The following is a 27,036-nucleotide window of genomic DNA, read 5'->3' as shown; positions in this document are numbered from 1 at the left end:
ATCGCGAACCTCGAGCGGCACGTACCTCCGACCCTCTGGACACTGTGAGGGAGTAGGATCGGTACGTAACGCCCGCTCGATGTCCGCATCAACCTCCCACACCACCGGTGCCACCAGACAAGACTCCGGGAGTATGGGAGTGGGCTCAATGGACCTCTCCTCTGTGTCATATAGTCGGGACAGGGCGTCTGCCTTAGCGTTCTGTGACCCTGGTCTATAGGTGAGCTTAAATACAAATCGGGAGAGAAACATAGACCACCTTGCCTGGCGAGGGTTCAGCCTCCTCGCTGCCCGGATGTACTCCAGGTTACGATGGTCAGTCAGAATGAGAAAAGGGTGTTTAGCCCCCTCAAGCCAATGCCTCCACACCTTCAGGGCTTGAACCACAGCCAACAGCTCCCTGTCCCCCACGTCATAATTGCGCTCCGCCGGACTGAGCTTCTTAGAATAGAAAACACAGGGGCGGAGTTTTGGTGGCGTACCCGAGCGCTGAGACAGCACAGCGCCGATCCCAGCCTCGGACGCATCCACCTCAACTTGGAACGCCAAAGAGGGATCGGGATGTGCCAGCACCGGAGCCGAGGTAAACAGGTCCTTCAGATGTCTAAACGCCCTGTCCGCCTCAGCCGACCACTGCAGACGCACCGGACCCCCTTTAGCAGGGAGGTAATGGGAGCTGCTACCTGTCCAAAGCCCCGGATAAACCTCCGGTAGTAATTGGCAAAACCCAAGAACCGCTGCACTTCCTTTACCGTGGTGGGAGTCTGCCAATTACGCATGGCAGAAACGCGGTCAATCTCCATCTCCACCCCTGACGCGGACAACCGATGTCCCAGGAAGGAGATGGACTCCTGCAAGAACAGACATTTCTCCGCCTTCGCATACAGGTCATGCTCTAACAGTCTACCAAGCACTCGACGCACCAGGGACACATGCTCGGCTCGTGTAGCAGAGTATATTAGAATGTCATCAATATACACCACTACACCCTGTCCATGCAAGTCCCGGAAAATCTCGTCCACAAATTATTGGAAGACTGAAGGAGCATTCATTAAACCGTATGGCATGACGAGGTCTCATAGTGACCCGAGGTGGTACTGAATGCTGTCTTCCACTCATGTCCCTCCCTAATGCGCACCAGGTTGTACGCGCTCCTGAGATCCAATTTTGTGAAGAATCGCACCCCGTGTAATGACTCCGTCATACTAGCAATCAGAGGGAGAGGATAGCTGTATTTGATTGTGATCTGATTGAGACCACGGTAATCAATACACGGGCGTAAAGCCCCATCCTTCTTCTTCACAAAAAAGAAACTTGAGGACGCAGGGGAAGTGGACGGCCGTATGTATCCCTGTCTCAGAGATTCGGTGACGTATGTCTCCATAGCCGCCATCTCCTCCTGAGACAGAGGATACACATGACTACGCGGAAGCGCAGCGCCTACTTGGAGGTCTATCGCACAATCCCCCTGTCGATGAGGTGGTAATTGAGTCGCCTTCTTTTTACAGAAGGCGAGTGCCAAATCGGCATACTCAGGTGGAATGTGCATGGTGGGAACTTGGTTCGGGCTTTCCACCGTCGTTGCCCCTACGGAAACACCTACACACCGCCCGAAACACTGATCAGACCATCCCTTGAGAGCCCTCTGTTGCCATGAAATGTTGGGGTCATGAGATGTTAACCAGGGAAGCCCCAACACCACGGGAAACGCAGGAGAATCAATCAAATACAAACGTAGTATCTCCTCATGGCCCTCCTGCATTTTCATCCTGAGCGGCACTTTGACTTCCCTAATCAATCCTGACCCCAAAGGGCGGCTATCTAGGGCATGGGTGGGGAAGGGCACATCAACAGGTACAATAGGAATCCCTAACTTATAGGTGAATTGGCGATCAATAAAATTCCCAGCTGCGCCTGAATCTACTAGTGCCTTATGCTGGGAGTGAGGAGAAACCTCGGGAAACACAACCTTAATACGCATATGCGCAACAGAGAGCTCTGGGTGAGTTGGGTGCCTACTCACCTGGAATGACTCATCAGTGCGCTGCCTACCGCCTCGATTCCGAGAAGACCCTCCCCAGCACCGACCAGCAGTGTGTCCTCTGCGGCCACAGTTGGTGCAGGGGACGGCCTCCCTCCTGGTCTCTCTCCTGGTCTCCCTAGCACCAGCACCTCCGAGCTCCATAGGGGTCGGCTCGGAAGTGCTGGGGGATGGAATGGACGGCCCTGAATCTGGACGTTCGCGGGTAGCCAACAGGGTATCCAGGTGAATGGACATGTCCACCAGTTGGTCGAAGCTGAGGTTGGTGTCCCTGCAGGCCAATTCCCGATGCACGTCCTCCCTCAGGCTACATCTGCAGTTGTCGATGAGGGCCCTCTCATTCCATCCCGCGTTGGCAGCCAGCGTCCGGAAGTCCAGCGCGAACTCCTGTGCGCTCCTCCTCCCCTGTCTAAGGTGGAATAGACGCTCACCCGCCGCTTTACCCTCTGGTGGATGATCGAATACTGCCCTGAAGCGGCGGGTGAACTCTGCATAGTTGACATTAGCGGTGTCTATTCCCCCCCACTCGGCATTGGCCCACTCCAGCGCCTTGCCGGACAGACAGGAGATGAGGGCGGACACGCTCTCGTATCCCGAGCGACCGGGTGGATGGTTGCTAGGTAGAGTTCAACCTCGAGCAGGAAACCCTGACACCCGGCCGCTGTGCCATCATAAGCCCTCGGGAGCGAGAGCCGAATCCCACTGGACCCCGGAGGTGAAGCGATGGGCATCGCCGATGGTGGTGGTATCTTTGGAGAAGGCGTAGGCAGACCCTCTCTTTCCCATCACCCAATAGTGCTCACCACCCGTTCCATGGCGGTGCCGAGAGCCTGGATCATGGCCGCTTGGTGTTCGACGCATTCCTCCATTGATCCAGCTGGCACCGCCGCTCCTGCTGACTCCATGAGTGGTGTGTGATTCTGTCAAGGTGACGTGTATGCAGGAAACGAAGTCAAGCGCAGGACACCGAACTACTGGCAGGACGTACTTTACTCAACACAGTAAAGAAAGTACAAACAAAACTCCAAACAGGGAGGAACAATAAACGCATACAACCAGCACTGCCGACCTAACGGAAAACAATCACACACAATAACCAATGAGAGACAGGGGGTTATAAAGGGAATACAATATAACATAATGGGAAACAGGTGAAAACAATCAGGACAAACTAGACAACCACCGAAACATAGATCGGTGGCAGCTAGTACTCAGGGGACGACGAACGCCGAAGCCTGCCCGAGCAAGGAGGAGGAGCAGCCTCGGCTGATTCCGTGACAGTGAGAGAGAGAGAGAGAGAGAGAGAGAGAGAGAGAGAGAGAGAGAGAGAGAGAGAGAGAGAGAGAGAGAGAGAGAGAGAGAGAGAGAGAGAGAGAGAGAGAGAGAGAGAGAGAGAGAGAGAGAGAGAGAGAGAGAGAGAGAGAGAGAGAGAGAGAGAGAGAGAGAACTCTGCCTCTGAGGGGTATACCCTGGAACACTTCTCCTCTAGCCTCCTGTTAAACCACCGGACTCTAATTAGCCACTAAATGGGGGTAATTATAGTAGAAGACTCAACAGCCACAGTCTGATAGCAGAGGTCTTTATATGATAGAGGAGACTGGATGGTTAATACAGCACAGTAAGTGGACTATATTACTGTGATGAGTTCGGAAACCTTTTTTAGTTATCAATGTATGAAAGGACACGACTGACTTTGACTATATATATACTGTATATACTGTTGACTGTATACAATCTGTGCGTCCTTCAGGAAGAAATGACATTAATCACTTCTGTAATGTAAGACACTTCCTGTATGACTTTCCATTTTTTATTAAGGTCATGTACAGTACATCAGGCAGCTGTGGAATTTGGGATTTTATTAAAATCAGCGCCACACCCTCAAGGATATCAATAGTTTAGCACTTGGCTATAGTCATCTCTCATCCCGATCACTTCACCCAACCTCCCCCCACCCCTCTCCTCAGGCTCCATCGGAGCGGAGTTGACCACCAGCAACGTGAGCATGTTCATCACCTCGGACGCCGGCAACACCTGGAGACAGGTGAGGAGCAGGAAGAGCAAAGTGTGTGTGTGAGAGAGAGAGAGATCCTCACCATCTCAATAACTACATCATCATCCTCTCAGGATGGTGTTTAATCCACCAACACTCCGCCCGCCGCTGTGATTTAGTGCAGATAATCAAATGAGATTTCGAGACTCATTGAATTCGGTAGCCCCCCTGCCTTTTGCCCATACAACGATGCCTGTGGGTGGGTGTCTTTGTCACCTCTCCACTACCTCCCTTATTTGACGGCCGCAATTTCCATTTATGGGGCCTCGGGTCTAATTAAAGGACGCAGATGAAAAATAATTAATAGAGAATTGACGCGGCAACGTCAGACCACATTGGAGTGTGATGTGTTTTGGTTTTGAGGAAGAGAGAGGGAGGGAGAGAGAGAGGGAGGGGAGGGGTTTCTGATGTATTATCATCTTGCGGATTTGAGCCATAACTAATTTCAGGTGTGTGTGTAAGGGGTGTGTGTGTATATGTGTGTGTACTTTCTTTCATTAGGATGCTCTTTCATCAACATTAAAGTCCACTACTAAAACAAAAATTTCTTGGTAATCTATAACGCTAGTCATTTGATGAGTTTATACTTTATACCTTTTGTCTTTCAGATCTTTGATGAGGAGTACAGTGTTCTCTACCTGGACCAAGGAGGGGCTCTGGTGGCTATAAGACACACTCCACTCCCCATCCGACACCTATGGTGAATCTCTATTAGAGAAATATCATTTGTCATGGTTTGCATCGACTCTCTCTCTCTCTCTTTCATTTCTCTCTCCCTCTCTTCCTCTCTTCCTCTCTCTCTCTCTCTCTCTCTCTCTCTCTCTCTCTCTCTCTCTCTCTTTCTCTCTCCCTCTCTCTCTTTCTCTCTCTATCTATCTCTCTCTCTCTCTCTCTATCTCTCTCTCTCTCTCTCTCTCTCTCTCTCTCTCTCTCTCTCTCTCTCTCTCTCTCTCTCTCTCTCTCTCTCTCTCTCTCTCTCTCTCTCTCTCTCTCTCTCTCTCTCTCTCTCTCTCTCTCTCTCTCTCTCTCAGGAAGACTCAATCCTCACGTTCCCACAACCCTGATAGCGTAATGAGTATGTCTAAGAACATAGGAAGTTATTAGTGTAATTCCGAACCAGTAGGCCGTGAGATATTCTCCTCCTTTGACGATTGCCATTCAATTTCACCTTTCCCTGTTCGTTACTTGATGTAAGCCTTGCCTTTCAGTGCCTTTGGAATGAAGTGATCATATCCTGTGTCATGGTGGAATAATTTTAATATAGTTTTTATTAGTTTGATAAGACACTGGAGAAGATGTGTGTTTTCTCCCATAGAGATGTATAAAATACTGTAATATTATACACAATAATATGTTCTAATTCTGTCTGTCAGTTATGGTGTGTGCCAGCAGCATACTACTGCTGGCTTGGCTCTGAAGCTAAGCAGTGTTGGTCCTGGTCAGTCCCTGGATGGGAGACCAGATGCTGCTGGAATTGGTGTTGGAGGGCCAGTAGGCGGCAGTCTTTCCTCTGGTATAAATAAATATCCCAATGCCCCAGGGCAGTGATTGGGGACATTGCCCTTTGTAAGGTGCTGTCTTTTGGATGGGACATTAAACAGGTGTCCTGACTATCTGTGGTCACTAAAGATCCCATGGCACTTATTGTAAGAGTAGGGGTGTTAACCCCGGTGTCCTGGCTAAATTCCCAATCTGACCCTCATACCATCAAGGCCACCTAATCATCCCCAGCTTCCAATTGGATCGTTCATCTCCTCTCCTGTAACTATTCCCCAGGCCCTTTACTGTAAATGAGAATATGTTCTCAGTCAACTTGCCTGGTAAAATAAGGGATAAATAAAACGTTCTTATTCTATTGCTATTGTCTCTCCCATAGAAAATACTATAATGCTGTTAAATACACTAATGGAGTTCTAATTCTAGTTCTATGGTTCCTCCCACAGGATGAGTTTCGACGAGGGGAGACAGTGGAATAAATACAGTTTCACCATGTCGCCCCTGTTTGTGGACGGGTTACTAGGGGAGCCGGGGGAGGAGACTCTCATTATGACGTAAGTCAACTTTATTTACCCAATTTTGAATGAGAGCGAGACAGTAAGGGAAAACTCAGAGCCGAAAGTGGTGGATGCAGGATTCAAACGTTGGCCCAAAAGTGTGCTGTATGTGGTCCGTATAGACGACGGTGCTACCACTACACCACACAGTAAAATGAAATCACGTCTGATTGCAGATATACAGTATGTTTGATATGTTAACATAATGAATTGAGATTGAATGAACCGTAACCGTGAAAGATGTGTTAACATTATGTGTGGGAGTTTGCTCGTATCCAAACCCTGGTAGAAACGACAGCGCTGACTGCCCATTTTCCTAACATGAATTGAATAGATCCCTCTCAAGGTCTAGCCTCACAAAACCATCTGTCTCGGGATTATGATCACAGAGACATCAATGGTGTTGGGAGACCGGCGACAGCAGAACACTCCATTTGAAGAACATGAGGAACATCATCAAAAATAAAATAGTCGATGTCTAAAGGACCGAAGAGGAAAGTAGGGCTCTAAAAGTTCTTGCTGCATTATGTAGCAACATTAACTCAATCGTTTTAAGAAACATGGCATATGAAGTTTTCTGTCTTTTCTATAACTTCTTTCATTCTAGAATGACCCACTTAGCTATACTACATGAGATGATACTGCTCTTATTTGACTTTTTGGTGTAAAACCTTGAGGGCTGCGGCATAAGGTTTCCCATAGCCCTTACATCCGTGTTTTATAACACCTGTCATCACCATAACTGAGTGACGGACAGACAGTTGACTTTGTAGTCAGCACCGCAACCGAAGGGTAGGCCACAGCTGCTGAGACTGGGAGAGGGAAGGACAGAAGTAGGGAGAGAGAGAGTTGAGGGGAGAGACTGAGACAGATGAAGGGAAAGAGAGGGGGGGGGGGACTTACAGAGAGACAGTGAGAGAGGAAGATGGAAGGAAAAGATAGGAGAAATGACTTTCTCCCTGTAGGCCCAGAGTGCTATACACTACTATGAACCAGCTGAGACAGACAGGACTATGGGATATGATACTGTTAGGAGATTGTTGACAGCCTACTACAGCTTTTCACAGAAATAAATCAATGTTGTACTCGTTTTCTCTGCATCTCTGTGTATGGACACCTCATTATTTATCATTAGTTCATTTCAGACCATTTTCTTATCAATGAATAATGATTTTACAGTTAGTGACAGTTATGGACCAGCGCCTCAGTCCGTTAATTGATGGATTGATTGTGATAAATTTGTTGTATGATTAGCAGAGATAGGAGGTAAATTCCAGAAACACTCCCACCCAATTTTCTCGGAGAAGTAATTTTATCTGAGACGTGTGAATGTTCATTTGATGTGGTGTCATAACCTTAAATGTCTGTTGAAGTTTGTGTTGAATCTGAGGGAAAGTGATTGTAAAGTGATTAATTTAGATTCCATAGTATACATTCCATTAGTTGCCAAATGTCAGGTGCGAGCGTGGATGTGGTGTGGAATCAAGCGCAGGACAACAGAGGTTTCGTCCAACAGTCTTTAGTAAAGACACGTAAACAAAACACACGGCTAAAATCCAAGCCGGAGGCAAGCGAACTTTACGCACACTGCGTAAAGCACAAAATATAAAACAAATGCGCACACAGTGCGGACACTCTCTCAAAACAATAACTGGAGAGAAAATACTAATAGCCCTTGCTGACTGGAGAAACAATTACACACAACACAAGACTCAAACGACGAGAACTTATAGGACACATAATAAGCACAAAAAAGAAACAGGTGTAACCAATCAGACAAAACCAAACAAACATCGAAACATACAACGGTGGCAGCTAGTACTCCGGGGACGACGACCGCCGAAGCCTGCCCGAACAAGGAGGAGGAGCAGCCTCGGCCGAAACCGTGACACCAAATGCCATTTCTCTAAAGCTTTTAGTAATAACTGTCATGTTCATCCAAGTCAAAGAAAGAAAATATCTTTACTCCTCGGTCTGACAACTGAGGGACTTCCTAATATGGGTGCTGTACCTGACATGCCTTAGTTTGTCTAGTGTTTTTCTCTCTGCCACCTTCTGTCACCCTAATAATTATAACCAGACTTCTGTGTTTCAGTGTAGTGTACCTATCAGTGTTCACAGCTGCTGTGGCTTTGCTATCTGACAACCAGATACCAGTGTACCGTTTCTGCTGCAGCTGTACGGTTCTTTGCTGTTTGCAGGATCTTTGGCCACGTCAGTCACCGGTCGGAGTGGCAGCTGGTGAAGATTGACTTCAGGTCCATCTTCAACCGGAGATGTACAGAGGGGGATTACCAGACATGGCACCTACACAACCGGGTAATGGCACCTACATAACTCTGTCTGCAGAAGAACTGGCTTCAGAGGCCTACCTCAGCCTTGTCATTACAGCTTTGGACAGCTCCCAACATGTAGCATACTAGCAACCCCACTCTCAGTGCTTTATGACCAAAGCACTTCCATTGCAAGAAGTTGTGAGCACTTTATATCTTGCACTTACCTCTATTTTGAAGTGTCACCCAAACTTTTAAGATGGGGATAGAACTTGTAACTCACTCAGACTTCTTCAAAAGGTGTCTAACGTTAGGAAAATGTTATTAAGTTAAAGCTGCAATATGTAACTTTTTGGGCGACCTGACCAAATTCATATAGAAATGTGAGTTATAGATCTGTAATTCTCATTGAAAGCATGTTCTATGTGCGCTATTTCTATGCTTCCCATTCATAAGTTTTGTTTTTGCGTCTTACTTACGATTTTGTACACCAGCTGAAAATACAATATTTTTGGTTATGCAAAATATATTTCATATGGGTTTAGATGGTACACTGATTCTCTACACTATACTTGTCACATAAACTAAAATTAGGCCAGCTATTAGAAATTTAGCAACCAGGAAACGGTGGAGTGAATTCTGCATAATGCATCTTTAAACTGCTACATTTTAATTTTTGTCAAACTCTCTTATCCAGGTTAAGTGCCTTGCTCAAGGGCACATCGGCAGATTGTTCACCTAGTCGTCTCGGGGCTTCGAACCAGTGACCTTTCGGTTACTGCCTCAACGCTCTTAACCGCTAGGCTACATGCCACCCCTACTACTACAACGTGTGCTTTGGGACCATTCCCACAAACCCCCATCTCTTATAATTTACTTGATAGAGAGGTCTAGATAGACTGAGACCCTTGATCAAATGAAATACTGTTTTGGCATGCAGTGTACTGCTTGATCACTCCCCTACATCCACGCTCTGCTTTGTGTTGAGCTGTGGAGTGTGCGCTGGACAGGTGCCGGACGTTCCTCTCCCTTAGGCCCAAAAGCACTTAGGCATACTGCCTCTAATTCTTGCTGATGTATATGTGTCTCTACAATTCTCCTTAAAAAACACTGCATACATTTGAGGTAGAGCATTCGCTCAGGCTCAAATGTATGCAGTGTTTCATAAGTAGAGCCTAGACAGACCCAGAGTCAAACATAAGGATGAGACGGAGAGTGCTTCTTTATTCTGACCAAGCTACCATAATTGACTCAAACACCCATATGATTGGTTGGCCCTAATGATCAAAACATATAGCCATGGAAGTGGACAACAGTCCAATTCAATTATAGAGGTAAACATTGGGCAGCAAGAATAGATTGGGAACTGGTCCAAAGGAAAGGCTGTGGTGTGTGTTTTTAAAGCAACAGTCTGTCATATCTGTCATATTTACCCTCAGCTTGCCAGACAAAGTGGCAGGGTAAGGTGTTGAAATGGCAGATTGTGGCTTTAAGACCATTTGGACCCAATCAGGCCATTTGTGTTATCACGTTGAACACCAGGGATATATAGAGCTCTTACTGCTGATAAATTGAGATTTAAGATTGGAAGCATCTCACTACTGACACCTATTGGACCGACTAAGAAAGTTTCCCTGGATTACTGTAGTCAAGCAAAGTAAAAACCCCACATTCAGTGTGTAGAGAGAGAGAGAGAGAGAGAAAGAGAGAGAGAGAGAGAGAGAGAGAGAGAGAGAGAGAGAGAGAGAGAGAGAGAGAGAGAGAGAGAGAGAGAGAGAGAGAGAGAGAGAGAGAGAGAGAGAGAGAGAGAGAGAGATACTCTGGAACACTTCTCCTCTAGCCTCCTGTTAAACCACCTGACTCTATGAGAGAGAGAATGGCAGAACCACCAACTCAAGCGAGCTGCAACAGCTTGTGTGTAGGATACATGAGAGAGAAGTGTTTTAAGTTTAACATCGCTTATCGCTAGCACACCACACAACATGGTCCTCAGTGGGCATCGATGCAAAATAATCCCATGTAAAGGAAAAAGCAACGGCATGCCTTTTCACACACAGTATGATACAGATATGGTTCACCGCACTGCGGTAAATTATTGATGACGATGGGGTGAAATATAACAAAAACAATCCTTTTTCTCAGTTTTTTTTGTTTCAATTCGTAAAATATATCCACAGGGCGAGCCGTGCATCATGGGAGTGAAAAGAATCTACAGGAAGTTGAAGCCCGTAGCCAGGTGCGTTATGGGTAAGACGTACTCGGTGACGATGACCTCGGCGCCCTGCGACTGCACAGAGTCCGACTTTGAGTGGTGAGTAGACAGATGGGTCCCCGTTCACATTAAGTACCCCTAAATGATGCATAAGTAGGTACAGTGTAAATACAATGTAAGTAAACTGGCACACAATAAACATAGTAAACATTACACAAGTTAATGGTTTACTTGAATGGAATAGTGCTGAAATAGATCAAATAACTGGAACTGGCTGAGGGTACTTGAGGAGAGACTCCAACACACTACTCGAACATAAAAACACATTAAGCATTACAACTACTGCCTAAGCCGCCCTATCAATATACCACTGGCATATGGAGTGGAGGATGAAAAAAAGAGGTCTGGAAGTGAAGTTTGAAAAGATAAGAGATCACCGTCATGGTGAAGCTCACTCCAGATTAGAATTGCAGAGGAGACTTAGCTGCTGGATTCTCTTGGAGGCTGCCCCGGCTAAATGGAATGCAGTCAACTGCACCACTCCAAGCTGTGTGTGTGTTGAAGAATGAAGGAAAAAGTACAGAGAGAGAGGAGGGTTGCCAGGATCCAAGTTTGCATGCTGATAGGGAGTGGGATAGGGAAGTGTGTGGGGGTGCGTGTGAATGTGTGTGTGTCTTTCTCCTTGAATGTCTGCCATTGCTCTCCCCTACAATGTCGTCATACGTTTAAGAAACCAACTCTGTCACTGCTTTTGTGGCTTTCAGCTTTTGCCAGTGACTCTCTGTTCATCAACGACACATTTCCAAAGCATATTTGCTACAAACTTCACAATCCATTTCTTTGAATGATCTATCAGTATTATTAATGTTGCTTTTGTCAATTCCCAAATCCGTGGGCCCCTTGAGTGAGGCGTAAACTTGGAATGCGTTTTAGTAAGAGACAATTAATCGTCGGGCTTAATAGTGTTCATTAACAATCACAACATTTCTGCATCTGTGTGCATGTCGGCCTAATTGGGCCAATTTGTTCCTATCATTTTGGGGACGCGCGTGCTGGCAACGTTGCCTTTTAATTGTAGGACAAACAACACAGAGCTGTGTTTTTAGAAAACAAAAAAAGGCATTTTTTTGTCAAATCAGTTTGTTTGAGATGTGTTTTCAGGCCCCAGTGCAGAGTCCCACCCCAAACCCTCAAAGACAATTCCTCTATATCACATTCATCAAATGTATCAAAACAAACTTTGTAGAATTTCACTCAACTGTATTAATGCAATAATTGTAGCATAAACAACATTGGCTGGGTTTGAAAAACTAAAAAGGCAATATTATACATTTTATTACCATTGAAATACTTCAATTATTTTGACTCCAGGGTCACCAGTATGAGTCAGTAATTGAATCACTTATAAAAGTTTACTTTGTAGCGTTTCACTCGACTGTTTATTTTGGTATGATCCAAACATTACAGTGACTATGGCTACGAGAGGCGGAGTGACGGCAAGTGCACCCCCGCCTTTTGGTTCCTCCCATCGTCCATGTCTAGAAGCTGTACCACAGGGACTACTTTCATCAACAGCACTGGGTAAGCAGATTATCCCCAGCACTCTCAGTAGCCTCTTACAGATGTTGGATCTTAATTTGATCAGCCTGTTGCAGAATAACTTTCCTGCAATGCAGGAAATGTAACACTTGTAGAGTATTTGAGGTTTAAAAAGGCTTCTGAAGTTTGTTATTTTCCCTTACAAAAAATGTATCAAGCCTTACAAAAATGTCCATTAGCCTTTTCCTGCAGTCAATGACCAAAAGCTCAGTTTTCGGTCCCATGGGTGAATGTTATTAATATTTTTCATAAAAACAACAAAAATCTGGTGTTTCTATGTCGAACATTTTTGGTATATTTCAGTCTTCTGTGATGTATATGAAGAGTAATTTTGGGATGCAAACTCAAAATGGAATACATTTAAACTCTATATCTGACATGGTACAGGTGCCTTCCTTTTTTTAAAGCACATAACCATGTGTGTGAGATGTGTGTGAGTATACTCTTGTTTCAAAGTAGATTTGTTTAAGACTACCAATAATGACTCTGTGTGACCCTGATTTAGCCTACTGTAGTAAAAGGTTAATTAAAATCCACATGATAATTCACATTTCCTGTTGCTGCAGGATTATTTTCTGGCTCAAATTAAGTTCCTACATCTGTATGTACACTCATTCATTATTTAATTAAAACTGACTGCAAAGGTAGACTTGGAATAAGGATATTTCAAATGACAGGACATTATTGTAAGAGAGTATGTTCTCAGTAGCCAAGCTGCTTAAGTAAAGGTCGTTATTTTCTATGCTCATGTATCCATCAGCAAAGCTTCTAACCGCAGTTGTGACCTATGTACATTCAGCTACAGGAAGGTTGTGTCCAATAACTGCACAGCGGGAGTGATAGCAGAGTACATGGCCAGGAGGCAGCACTGTCCTACCCAGGCCCCCAAAGGCCTGCACCTCGTCACCAGTGAAGGAAAGCTGACAGCTACGCTGGGCACCAATGTCACCTTCCTGGTGTTTCTTGAAGAGGTGAGCGGTGTTTCCTTAGGAGAAATACAGTAACTGGCTCCCTGTTCATTCAGACCGGGCACTGACTTTAACTCAGTATGGTAAAATGTATGTCAACTCTCCACTTCTGTAATAACAACAAAATACTCTCTATTCTATTACTATGCCATTACATCTTCATATAAAGTGTTACCAAATAACATTATTTCAAACATACTTACAGTAGCTAGTGTAAGAATACCGTATTTTTTTCTATCCTTGATGACTGTTACTTCCTGTATAGGGAGACGGAGCCAGGACGAGCATCATGGTGGACTTCGGGGACGGTCACGCTCTGACCTACTCCAACGTGAGCTCCATAGAGGATGGGATCAAGCACATCTACAAGGCTGTGGGGATCTTCCGTGTGACCGCTACAGGAGAGAACAGCCTGGGGTCGGAGAGCGTGGTGCTCTACCTCCATGTCACATGTGAGTCTGTCTCTCACTGTGACCAAATCATGGTCCTCAACCTCCATGCTTCATGTTTGGTCTTCAACCTTTAACATGTGAGTGTAGTTAAATACCTTAACTTACCTTACTTCAGTGTAGCCCGTAATCTACAGACATATGAGTGAGGTAGTTATACAATCAAATCAAATGAAATGTTATTGATCACATACACATATTTAGCAGATGTTATTGCGGGTGTAGCGAAATGCTTGTGTTCCTAGCTCCAACATTGCAGTAGTATCTAACAATTCACAACAATACACAAATCTAAAAGTAAAAGAATGGAATTAAGAAATATATAAATATTAGGACGAGCAATGTCGGAGTGGCATTGACTAAAATACAGTAGAATAGAATACAGTATAGACATATGAGATGAGTAAAGCAGTATGTAAACATTATTAAAGTGACTAGTGTTCCATTATTAAAGTGACTAGTGTTCCATTATTAAAGTGGCCAGTGATTCCATGTCTATGTATATAGGGCAGCAGCCTCTAAGGTGCAGGTTTGAGTAACCGGGTGGTAGCCGGCTAGTGAAGGCTATTTAACAGTCTGATGGCCTTGAGATAGAAGACATACAATTCTAACACACAAAATTGTTCCTTTGCAAACATTTACAGCAAGTGTTGTTTTTGTTTTACTTGCATAGAAAAGTGTTTCCCAACCCTGGAGTACCCCCAACAGTACACATTTACATTGTAGCCCTGGACAAACACACCTCATTCAACTCATTGAGGGCTTGATGATTAGTTGACTAATTGAATCAGGTGTGCTTGTCCAGGGTTACAATACAAATGTTTTCTGTTGGGGGTACTCGAGGACCAGGGTTGGGAAACTGGCATAGAACATTACATTTCTTATCTGCTTGTGTAATATGTCATGGTCCGAGATCAGTGGAGATGAAGGTAGCCTATATCCCATTACAATTATAGTCAAGCCGAAGTCATTTTCTCTATATAATAGCTCTTCAGGGTACCTCCACTCTAACTCTAACATGCAAGTCATTCCCGTCTCCTCTGTGATGACGGGGCTGACCACCCCCGGTGGTTTCGTGAGTGACAGATGTAACGTAGTTGACTTATTGATCAGGGAGCTGTGGGACCTTGCAATCTGTCCATCTTGATGTGCCAGCCGTTACAAATGGGACCAGCCAGGACTCAGGAGTGCCAGGGATGAAAAATAACACACAGATGGTGACCACAGCGTCCCAGAACGGACCAGATCCTCTGAATGCAGCTCACTTTTTTTGTTGTTATGTGCCTTCAATTCATAAGGGGCCCAGAGACGGATACTCTGAAGTTTTCTGCTTACCTTAATTTAATTAGAGCCCCCAAAACTTTAAGGAGTCAATCGGTTCACTGTAATACATTGCTCAAAAAAATTAAGGGAACACTTAAACAACACAATGTAACTCCAAGTCAATCACACTTCTGTAAAATCAAACTGTCCACTTAGGAAGCAACACTGATTGACAATAAATTTCACATGCTGTTGTGCAAATGGAATAGACAACAGGTAGAAATTATAGGCAATTAGCAAGACACCCCCAATAAAGGACTGGTTTTGCAGGTGGTGACCACAGACCACTTCTCAGTTCCTATGCTTCCTGGCTGATGTTTTGGTCACTTTTGAATGCTGGCGGTGCTTTCACTCTAGTGGTAGCATGAGACGGAGTCTACAACCCACACAAGTGGCTCAGGTAGTGCAGCTCATCCAGGATGGCACATCAATGCGAGCTGTGGCAAGAAGGCTTGCTGTGTCTGTCAGCGTAGTGTCCAGAGCATGGAGGCGCTACCAGGAGACAGGCCAGTACATCAGGAGACGTGGAGGAGGCCGTAGGAGGGCAACAACCCAGCAGCAGGACTGCTACCTCCGCATTTTGTGCAAGGAGGAGCAGGAGTAGCACTGCCAGAGCCCTGCAAAATGACCTCCAGCAGGCCACAAATGTGCATGTGTCTGCTCAAACGGTCAGAAACAGACTCCATGAGGGTGGTATGAGGGCCCGACGTCCACAGGTGGGGGTTGTGCTTACAGCCCAACACTGTGCAGGACGTTTGGCATTTTCCAAAGAACACCAAGATTGGCAAATTCGCCACTGGCGCCCTTTGCTCTTCACAGATGAAAGCAGGTTCACACTGAGCACGTGACAGACGTGACAGAGTCTGGAGACGCCGTGGAGAACGTTCTGCTGCCTGCAACATCCTCCAGCATGACCGGTTTGGCGGTGGGTCAGTCATGGTGTGGGGTGGCATTTCTTTGGGGGGCCGCACAGCCCTCCATGTGCTCGCCAGAGGTAGCCTGACTGCCATTAGGAACCGAGATGAGATCCTCAGACCCCTTGTGAGACCATATGCTGGTGCGGTTGGCCCTGGGTTCCTCCTAATGCAAGACAATGCTAGACCTCATGTGGCTGGAGTGTGTCAGCAGTTCCTGCAAGAGGAAGGCATTGATGCTATGGACTGGCCCGCCCGTTCCCCAGACCTGAATCCAATTGAGCACATCTGGGACATCATGTCTCGCTCCATCCACCAACGCCACGTTGCACCACAGACTGTCCAGGAGTTGGCGGATGCTTTAGTCCAGGTCTGGGAGGAGATCCCTCAGGAGACCATCCGCCACCTCATCAGGAGCATGCCCAGGCGTTGTAGGGAGGTCATACAGGCACGTGGAGGCCACACACACTACTGAGCCTCATTTTGACTTGTTTTAAGGACATTACATCAAAGTTGGATCAGCCTGTAGTGTGGTTTTCCACTTTAATTTTGAGGGTGACTCCAAATCCAGACCTCCATGGGTTGATACATTTGATTTCCATTGATAATTTTTGTGTGATTTTGTTGTCAGCACATTCAACTATGTAAAGAAAAAAATATTTAATAAGATTATTTCATTCATTCAGATCTAGGATGTGTTATTTTAGTGTTCCCTTTATTTTTTTGAGCAGTGTATATATTTGTATACAAATATTATGAATGCAACTACATTTTTTGTGCCTTCATATCATAAGGGGCTACAAACTTACTTTGTGTATTTAGTCAGTTCACTGTGATGCATTTATAGGGCAGATCATTTTGAATGCAACTTCATCCATTTCAGAAGAGGCCCCAAAACTTTGTGGAGTCAGTCGGTTGACTGTGATGTAATTGTGTTACTGAACACAACTCACTTTTTATCGCCCCTTCATTTTATAAGAGGCCTCAAGACTTTGTGGAGTCAGTCTCAGTGGGTTCACTGTCATGTATTTTTGTGACTTTGAGTAGGTCAGCTGGAGTATATCCATCTCTCCACTCCCTTTGTGGCAGTGAAGAGTAAGGAAGTCAACCTCACCGCTGTGCTGTGGCCTAGCCAAGTGGGAACAGTCACCTACATCTGGTGGTTCGGAAATAACAGTGAGGTAAGATAAGATACTTCAATACTGCTGGGACTTGTAGTTTTATTGTATGCTCATCCTTCACACTGTAAGATAAAGAGACGTGAAGAAAGATTTGTGCTAGATTTACAAATTAGAGCAGTATTTGTCTGACTTAATTCAGAATTTGTTTTGTTTGGTTGGGCAACGAGTTTAGCTACTAATGCAGCTGCTAGCTATGCTAGTGCATGAGAAAATGTTCCAGAATTAGCATATCTGAGCCATTTCAAGAACAAATGGAGATGCGAGTAACTACAGAGAACCTGTTCGTGTCACATGGAACTCTCCGCGGACAGTTCTATGCAGCACAGCTGCGATCATGGTTCCTTGGGGGGTGATGTGGGTTGTGTTTATGTGTGTGGCTGCCTGCCTGCCTCCCGGCTGACACCTCTGTAGTGTAAATAGTGTCTGTGTGAGATGTTAACAAGGTTGATAAGGGCCTCCCATGGGAACCCCCTTGCTCTCTCGCTCTTCCCCTCTCTCTCTCTCTCTCTCTCTCTCTCTCTTACTCTCTCTCCCCTCTCTTTCTCTTTGCAGCCGATAATCACCCTGGAAGGGAGCGTGGCGTGCACGTTCTCCCGGGAAGGCATCAACACTGTCACCGTGCAGGTGTCCGCTGGGAACGCCATCCTGCAGGACCGGAAAACCATCGCTGTCCACGGTGAGCAGTGAGCACGGTGGTGGTGACGATGACTACGCTGTTTTTTTGGTTTTGTTTTGTGTTGTAAACAGCCATGTATACTGCCAGAGGTTTGTTTCTAGAAGTTTACTTAGAGGAGTTGACTTTGTAGATTTTAGTGCACTGGAGGTTGGCTAGTAAGTATGACTCAAAGTAATTGTTTACTACTCATTAATTTGACACATTTGTTATTTGAGACAATGCAATAGGACAGAAATAGAAAAGCATCGTCATCAGCTGATCATCATACACTTGTCACTGATTGTTAGTTTTTTCTCTGTGTAGAATATTTCAGGTCACATCTACTAGCCTTCTCATCTAACCTGGATGACCACAACCCCGACGTGGCCGAATGGAGACTGGACGTCAGCAGAGTCATCAAGAACACCATGGTTCAGGTGAGTGGTCCTCGTATCTAACTGTATATTACAGACACACACAGACACACACACACACACATACACACACACACACAGACACACACAGACACACAGTATATACTGAGCAGAAATATAAATGCAACATGCAACCATTTCAACGATTTTACTGAGTTACAGTTCATATAAGGAAATCAGTCAATTCAAATTAATTAATTAGGCCCTAATCTATGGATTTCACATGACTGGGCAGGGGCACAGCCATGGGTGGGGCTGGGAGGGAATAGGCCCACCCACTTGGGAGCCAGGCCAACCCACTGGGGAGCCAGGACCAGCCAATCACAATGAGTTTTTCCCCACAAAATGGCTTTATTTCCCCCCCACACACACACACCTCAAACGATCCCGCATGTAAAGAAGTCAGATGTGGAGGTCCTGTGCTGGCGTGGTTACACTTGGTCTATGGTTGTGAGGCCAGTTGGACTTACTGCCAAATTCTGTAAAACGATGTTGGAAGCAGATTATGGTAGAGAAATTAAGATTCAATTCTCTTGCAACAGCTCTGGTGGACATTCCTGCAGTCAGCATGCCAATTGCACGCTCCCTCAGAACTTGAGACATCTGTGGCATTGTGTTGTGTGACAAAACTGCACATTTTAAAGTGGTCTCTTATTGTCCCCAGCACAAGGTGCACCTGTGTAATGATCATGCTGTTTAATCAGCTTCTTGATATGCCACACCTGTCAGGTCAATGGATTATTGTAGCAAAGGAGCACTAACAGGGACGTAAACACATTTGTGCACAAAAGTTGAGAGAAATAAGATTTTTGTGCATATGGAAAATGTCTGGGATTTTTTATTTCAGCTCATGAAACATGAGACCAACACGTTTATATTTTGGTTCAGTGTATTTAGTCTGTGGCCCTCTTTACAATACATCCTCTGTGACCTCAGGTTGCGACTGAGATGAATCTACGGTTTATGATGTTAAATGACAAGGGAAAATTACTTAAAGTACATTCTAAATTGCTGTTGCACTGCCTTCCCTGTCACATTGAACTCTGGAATTGCTGGTCGCCTGTGAGTTCAGGGTCGTATTTGTGGAGGCCATACATGTACAAATAAATCTCACTGAACGTCTGATTGTCATGGTTTAGTGAAGTTAGACCCAGCTGGACTGTAGCTCCGAATGTACTCAACCGTCAGTGTGAGGGACATACACTACATTAACAAAAGTATGTGGACACCTTCTCGCCAAACGTCATATTCCAAAATCATGGGCATTAATATGGAGTTGGTCCCCCCTTTGCTGCTATAACAGCCTCCACTCTTCTGGGAAGGCTTTCCACTAGATGTTGGAACATTGCTGCAGGGACTTGCTTCCATTCAGCCACAAGAGCATTAGTGAGGTCAGGCACTGAGTTTGGGCGATTAGGCCTGGCTCGCAGTCAGCGTTCCAATTCATCCCAAAGGTGTTTGATGGGGTTGAGGTCAGGGCTCTGTGCAGGCCAGTCAAGTTCTTCCACACCGATCTCGACAAACCATTTCTATATGGACCTCGCTTTGTGCACGGGGGCATTGTCATGCTGAAACAGGAAAGGGCGTTCCCCAAACTGTTGCCACAAAGTTGGAAGCACAGAATCATCTAGAATGTCATTGTATGCTGTAGCATTAAGATTTCCCTTCACTGGAGCTAAGGGGCCTAGCCCGAACCATGAAAAACAGCCCCAGACCATTATTCCTCCTCCACCAAACTTTACAGTTGGCACTATGTATTGGGGCACGAAGCGTTCTCCTGGCATCCGCCAAACCCAGAGTCGTCCGTTGGACTGCCAGATGGTGAAGTGTGATTCATCACTCCAGAGAACACTTTTCCACTGCTCCAGAGTCCAATGGCAGCGAGCTTTACACCCCTCCAGCTGATGCTGCTCGGCCATGGAAACCCATTTCATGAAGCTCCTGACGAACAGTTCTTGTGCTGACGTTGCTTCCAGAGGCAGTTTGGAACTCGGTAGTGACTGTTGTAGCCGAGGACAGATGATTTATACGCGCTACGTGCTTCAGCACACACCGGTCATATTCTGTGAGCTTGTGTGGCCTACCACTTCGTGACTGATCCGTTGTTGCTCCTAGAAGTTTCCACTTAACAATAACAGCACTTACAGTTGACCAGGGCAGCTTTAGCAGGGCATAAATTTGACGAACTGACTTGTTGGAAAGGTGGGATCCTATGACGTTGCCACGTTGAAAGTCACTGAGCTCTTCAGTAAGGCCATTCTACTGCCAATGTTTGTTTATGAAGATTGCACGGCTGTATGCTCAATTTTATATACCTGTCTGCAACGGGTGTGGCTGAAATAGCCTAATCCACTAATTTTAAGGGGTGTCCACATACTTTTATATATATAGTGTACTTCAAATCCACACATGACATGTTGGGTAGACATTGTAGTATCCACAAAATGTATTGAATTGCTCATACTATTCAGTATATTTGAGAACGGAAATATTTGATTCAAACAGCTCCGGACCTGAGTAGTATGATAATTTCAGATCTAAGTCTCATTGATGTTTGTAATAATGTATCACAGTAAGTATTTCAGCAATGTATCGCAGTCACACTAATTACAACCATCCAGACAATTCCTATTTTTCAATGCCACTGCTTTCCTCTTTGATGATGTGCTTAATGACATGAAAAGCGATCTAGTCTAGTCCTAATGGTTGATGGGGAATTCTTTCTGTTATTCTTCCCTTTCCTCTTCATCTTCCTCCTCTCCCTCTCCATCTCCCTCCTCCTCCTCTTCTTCCCCTCCCTCCTTTTCCTATTCCCCTTCCTCTCCCAACTCCTCTTCCTCATCCTACCCCTCTCCCTTCTCATCTCTCTCTTCTTCCTCTCCCTCCTCCTCATCTTCCTCTAGGCCACGGGGATGAGCCCGGAACGGCTCCTTGTCACCGTCCTACCTGGGTTGCCCACGGCAGCAGAGTTTTTCATCCTGCCAGACAAAGAGTTAACGGAGGGCAAGCCAGAGAAGAACTCAGCTCATTTAGACCAGGTATGATTGATTAAATAACAGGCATGTTGTGTCAGTTGAAACATAGACAACATATTATTGGCCTTAGCCTTATTCACAATGCATGATATAAAGGCTTATTCATGCTTATAACAGGTTAAAAAAGCATTATACCTGTCAGTTAATTATTACCAAAATGGGTATCTGACAACTAAGTTTCCATTATTTCCATAAAAGTAAACCATAAAATTGAATGCATTAAGTTCCTATATTTATTAATGCCAGATGTTTGAGTGGGAGTAGGAGCATACTTTTTATGAGTTATTTTGGCATATACTGTACTTACTCTGAATTATCACTGAATGACATTTGGAGCTATATTTTAGGAGGATATTACTCTGCTTGTTGGATGTTTGGGTTTGACAGCTAAGCACTAGTTTTCTTGCACCAACATGTTCGCCATCTGTTGATTTTCTTGTCATTCCATTTGGCATAATTTAGAGGTCTCCACTGAACTAAACATGAGTAGGCTTAGAAATATTCATTTTTCTAACATTCTTCACTAATACATAGCTGTGTTAGTCTACACTGCTACGGTCTGAAAACATAATTGCAACGTACTTATATTTTCAAGGCTGAGTTCATCGTTTCTCCAGTAGATGTCAATATTGTCCACAGAGGCTTACACATGCGTGCGCGCACACACACGCGCCCCCACTCGCACGTGCGCGCGCACACACACACACACACACACACACACACACACACACACACACACACACACACACACACACACACACACACACACACACACACACACACACACACAGAATATCAACTAGCCTCATCAATAAGTGTGACAAGCTTTCAAAAGTCCTCACTGGGGACGGCTTTACTGTAGATTACCCCGAGTCATCTCTATGTGAGGGGGCGGAGTTGCAGTCTTTCACAGGAATAAACCCAGACAAAGATAGTGTCTCTGCTGATACTGGCTTCTGAATCACCTGCAGGTATCAAGATGTACTGAATTAGCTCCAAGGCCCATATAAGAGATAATGGATGATCATAAAAAATATCTGAATAGAATAGAACCAGGAAGAAATTAATTGTATTTTCCCCTCCTCAAATCTGCCTTATTGCCTGGGTATGGCAAGACCCTTCTCACTCAAGCCCCGCCAATACATCTTTATTCAAGGTTTGCATCTTGAAAGTCTAATGTACGGGTGTGCTTATTGGAATGTATAATAGATTTAGTGACCCCGAAAAAGTAATTATTCATAGCTATAGTCTAATTTTAAACTTGGTAAGAAATATAAAAGCGGGAAGGAATGTGAAGGACTGGGAGAAACTACTCATATCACAATTCATTTGGTAAATGAGGCAGATAAAATTAATGAAGCCTAGCAAAGAAATAAAATGGATTCCGCAGGGAAAAGGGAATTTGTTTAGCCAGGGTCTTTCTATGCATGAAGTGCATACATATTCTCTGTTTTAGTCTTTGGCCCGAATGCAAAGTAAAAAGGATACAACTTTGTTAAACGACATATCTGATATAATGTGTTACAGTTGAGATTTAAAATGGTACAAATCATCATTTGTGTGATTGATATCATATGGACAGTATAGTTCAGGGGATTATGCCCGGACTAGATTGGAAGCATCATGAAATGTAACACTGTATTCCAGCTGTAGCCTCTAGGTCAGGGTGATACATCTGATTTATGTCCAAACTGCACGTTCTCGGTGCAAAAGGTTACTTGTCGCTCTAAAAACCGGAGTAAAAGCAAGGTTTTTCATCAAATAGGCTCTACATTATGTATTAAATTGGTGAGAACCTGCACGGATTCATCCATAGATATTTCACTTTAACTGGGGGTGTAGCTCAGTTGGTAGAGCATGGCGTTTGCAACGCCAGGGTTGTGGGTTCGATAAAATAATGTATGCGCTAACTGTAAGTCGCTCTGGATAAGAGCGTCTGCTAAATGACTAAAATGTAAATGTAAATGTAAACTGGGTTTCTGGGTGGAGGGAGGGTGCAGTGAATTAACTAAGGTTTCAGTGAGCCGTGGGGTGTGTAGTATCAGCCATTGGTTGTGGGTATCAGTAAGTATGTGGTGGAAAGATCTGCCTCAGCATGGTATGCATGAGAAGAAACTCATTCTGAGACGAACCAATAATGTGACTAGAGTGGTTATATTAGTTATACTATTTAATGATACTGCCAGATGTCTTTATTCTCTCTCTTATACGGTGAAGTGTTTTGAGATGTTTTATGCAGTTTAGATACAGTTGGATTTGATTTAGTGTTGATCTATAGACTAGCGGTTAAAAGCGTTGGGACAGTAACCGAAAGGTTGCTGGTTCAAATCCCCGAGCCGACTAGGTGAAACATCTGTTGATGTGCCCTTGAGCAAGGCACTTGACCCTAATTGCTCCTGTAAGTTGCTCTGGATAAGAAGCTAAATGTAAATGTACTCTCATAGATCTCTGCTATAAAAAGTTCCAATAAGTTGATTTAGAAATCTTAATACTTTAATTATGTCAATCGATGCGCATATACTTTTTTAAATTAATGTTTTTTGTCGTGTTTGTCTCTCCCTCTCTAGCTCTCTGAAATCTTGCTTAGCGCCCTCAACCAAAACCTGGTCCAGTTCACCCTTCGGCCTGGGGTCCAGGTCACAGTATATGCTGCACATTTGTCAGCAGGTAAGTGTCTGCATCTCTTCGAAAACAAATACCTACATTTTGGTTGTGTTTGCTAGGTGTATTGAGGATAACAGGGTATTTTTAATGAGTATGTAGATAGATAGAGATAGTTCTAGATAGAAATAGAGAGCCAGGGCCTGTATTCAATAAGTGTCTCAGAATAGGACTGCTGATCTAGGATCAGTTTTGCCTTTTAGATCATAACAAATAAGATTATATGGAAAGGAAGGACCTGATCCTAGATCAGCACTAACTAACACCCCCCAACCCTGTTGTCTGATTGGCTCCCATCATGTAGCTACACAGAGACATTCAGAGAGTGAGCATCGTTACAAGTGTGTGTGCCTCTTCCTTTTGGGGATGCTGCTACTGTCCTAGGGGCTTATAAGATAAAGAGTAAGAGAAGTCAATAAATACTTACCGTATCAAAAACTTAATCACAATGCAATTTTATATTTTTTTATTAATTATTTTGTTATATTTTGTATTTTATTAATTAGTAGGTGTCACTTTTCATGTTGACTTCTTAAACGCATGATTTACTTGTTCTCTATAGAAACTGTTTGGAATTCAATGTATACTGTACTGTGTGACTCTTGTCTCCCACCTCTACAGCGCCCCTAGTGGACACGAGTGAGAACCACAGCGGCTCGGCCATGCTGATGCTGCTGTCGGTTGTGGTTCTGGGTTTGGCGATATTTGTCATCTACAAATTCAAAAGGTATAGTGCTCATTATATGCTGTAGAGATGATCTTTATAACCCATATCTGGTTGTAAGTTGCCAGGACATTGGGAGAATGTTACTAACCAAGTGGGAGAGTTCATGAGTGTTGACGAAACATTTTGAGTGAGCTATGATCTCACTGTTCGACTAGGGTCTAATCCCTCTTCTGACACAAATTGTGAGCTATGAGCTACAGTATAATTATGGTTATACATCAGAAAGAACATTGGTGGAAAGTTACTAACCAAATGGGAGTTACTGAGTGTCTAGACATTTGGCATTTAACAAAAATACTGTCTATCAAACGTCTGTGTGAAAACATAGCGTACACCTTCAGTTTCAAGGGAGAAATGGCATTTCTCTCAACGTTCTTAGAATCCTTTTGTCGAGGTATTCTCTCTGTACGCAAATGAAATGCCAGTCAGCCTTCAGGCATTATCAATATTTAGCCCTTTGAGCTTTGCTAGTTGACCTTTCTGAAATGTTAAATTATTTCCATCCACCAAGGTACAATTCTGTGTGAAAAGGGCAGGAGGGGTCAATGAGACAAGATCTATAGAAAGAAAGAGAAGAGAGAGAGCGAGCGAAACAACGCATACGTCTTAGAAAAGAAATGTGTTCATACAGTAGAATGTGTAATTGCCTTCCTTTTTTAATAATATTTTTTTCCCCTTTTTTTTTTTAACAGCAAATACAAACATACACATACGAACAACTTACAGATACACACACAACGACTACATCTCCTCTGCCCAGACCCTCTGACTTCCAAAGACATACAGTATAATCTTTTTTTGCATACAAATATATACAAAATTATATATAAGGCCGGAAGCCAACAAAACAAAACAATTAAGTCAACTGGGTATATCTCCTGGGAGCGGCTACACATTATTGGGTTGTAAAGAGGAGTATCAGAATTATTTGGTCCCCGAGGCAGGCAATGCAACATCCCTCTCCCATTTTATTAGCCTGGCGAATTTCTTTATCCCCCGTCTCATTGTAAATCTTTCCTCAAGGAAGATCCCAGGCCTCAACGTCTATGCACAGATGCAGAACGAAAAAGAACAAGAAATGATACCAAGTCCAGTAAGTCTGACGGAAAGCACCCTGGTGTCCCCGAACACTCCGAGGGAGCTGGTGACTTCTCCGGAGCTTATGGACACCGAGTTGAACACACGGCCCATCGGTGAGTGACTACGCCACTTTTATTACATTTTTATTTTTCCTTTATATATATATTTTTTAATTTAGTTTCTAAGTCTAGTACTACTAATTTCATTTAACTTTTACTGCAATTTCTTATCATATAATTTCATTTTGTTCCATCACTTTCACATACTATATCGGTTGTCGTGAACCTAAGCTTTTGTGTCATTCACAGAGACTTCCACTAAGGTTTTGATTAATAAATTGATAGCCCCATTCCACTCAAGGTTTCAGCAAGAGGCTCATTCATTGTGGAGAAATGTGACTTAACTCATACTGACTGGAATGTCTTCTGACATCTTTCCTCATGTCTCTGTCTCCCATAATTTTCTCCTTTAAAGGATGCATCAAACCTCACGCACATGTCAAATTCTCAAATGAACTCCCCACATACATCAACATTTAAAAACTCTGGACAACTCCGAAAACAGCAACTCCATTTTGTGTCATGGACTTTTTTAACCATTTGAGCAGACACAATGGTTTTGAGCTTTATACCTGTGCATGTTGGACTTTACTGACTTTGCTGACATTTACTGTGCTCTGTGAAAACCAGAAGAAACTGTATACAGGTTTTTATTTTATACATAATATATGTCTATCCAATAAAAAATAATTTTTGATTAAATGTATTTATACAAAGTCAAGTATGTAACTAGAAATGGAAAGCCAGCATGAACTAAAGAAAAACATACATAAAAAACCACACTCTTTTGGTTAGCTTCCTGTAAGTGTCTTACATCCTTTTGTGCTACTGTGTGTCGCTAACAGCGGTGGCACGCTATTTATTCATAAGAATATACTTTAAAGTATATAATTTAATTTAAAGTCACATTTATTTTGTAAATTATGAATGTCTGTTTGATATTTGTGTATTTTAATAACAAATTACAAACTAAACAGAAAAACTATATCAATTATTAAGACAACCATTTTGTTTCCGTTCGCTGTCTCATGGAAAGCTGATTATGGCACAATACACTTTTGTACTGAAATGTTTAGTTTTTGCTTACAATGTAATAAGTCAAAGACAGATACAGGGTTTGGTTGTCTCTCTTGATTTGGTGATTTTATTTAACTTTGCTGTTAATCTCTACACTACGAGCTATATTTAACAAGAAACACTAGTTGTATGACATTTTGTTTTTTCCCAATGTAATAGCTTGCCTGAGAACCATGGTGCTAGCGTGCTACCATGATAGGGACTTCAAGAGAAGCCAATGTAGATTCAATAACTTTTCAGT

General features: G+C 43.9%; 1 protein-coding gene across 1 annotated transcript in view; it reads left to right on the top strand.

The window, feature by feature from the left end:
* The window catches only part of sorcs1 (sortilin-related VPS10 domain containing receptor 1), a gene marked incomplete at both ends in the record, with an annotated part of 165,105 nt that extends 138,907 nt beyond the window's left edge, over positions 1-26,198 (top strand). The window contains 16 exons of the mRNA XM_084163198.1: positions 4,009-4,085; positions 4,703-4,794; positions 6,038-6,145; positions 8,350-8,467; positions 10,599-10,732; positions 12,101-12,214; positions 13,032-13,203; positions 13,466-13,652; positions 16,934-17,067; positions 17,620-17,743; positions 18,047-18,159; positions 21,060-21,194; positions 23,759-23,858; positions 24,474-24,579; positions 25,603-25,772; positions 26,134-26,198. Coding sequence (XP_084019324.1) covers positions 4,009-4,085; positions 4,703-4,794; positions 6,038-6,145; positions 8,350-8,467; positions 10,599-10,732; positions 12,101-12,214; positions 13,032-13,203; positions 13,466-13,652; positions 16,934-17,067; positions 17,620-17,743; positions 18,047-18,159; positions 21,060-21,194; positions 23,759-23,858; positions 24,474-24,579; positions 25,603-25,772; positions 26,134-26,198 — 1,949 coding nt within the window. The remainder of the gene's footprint in view (positions 1-4,008; positions 4,086-4,702; positions 4,795-6,037; positions 6,146-8,349; positions 8,468-10,598; positions 10,733-12,100; positions 12,215-13,031; positions 13,204-13,465; positions 13,653-16,933; positions 17,068-17,619; positions 17,744-18,046; positions 18,160-21,059; positions 21,195-23,758; positions 23,859-24,473; positions 24,580-25,602; positions 25,773-26,133) is intronic.
* Positions 26,199-27,036: the final 838 nt, after the last annotated feature.

Source organism: Coregonus lavaretus (genome assembly GCF_964263955.1).
Source record: "Coregonus lavaretus genome assembly, chromosome: 6".
Classification (NCBI taxonomy): domain Eukaryota; kingdom Metazoa; phylum Chordata; class Actinopteri; order Salmoniformes; family Salmonidae; genus Coregonus; species Coregonus lavaretus.
This window is presented reverse-complemented; position numbering and strand designations above follow the sequence as displayed.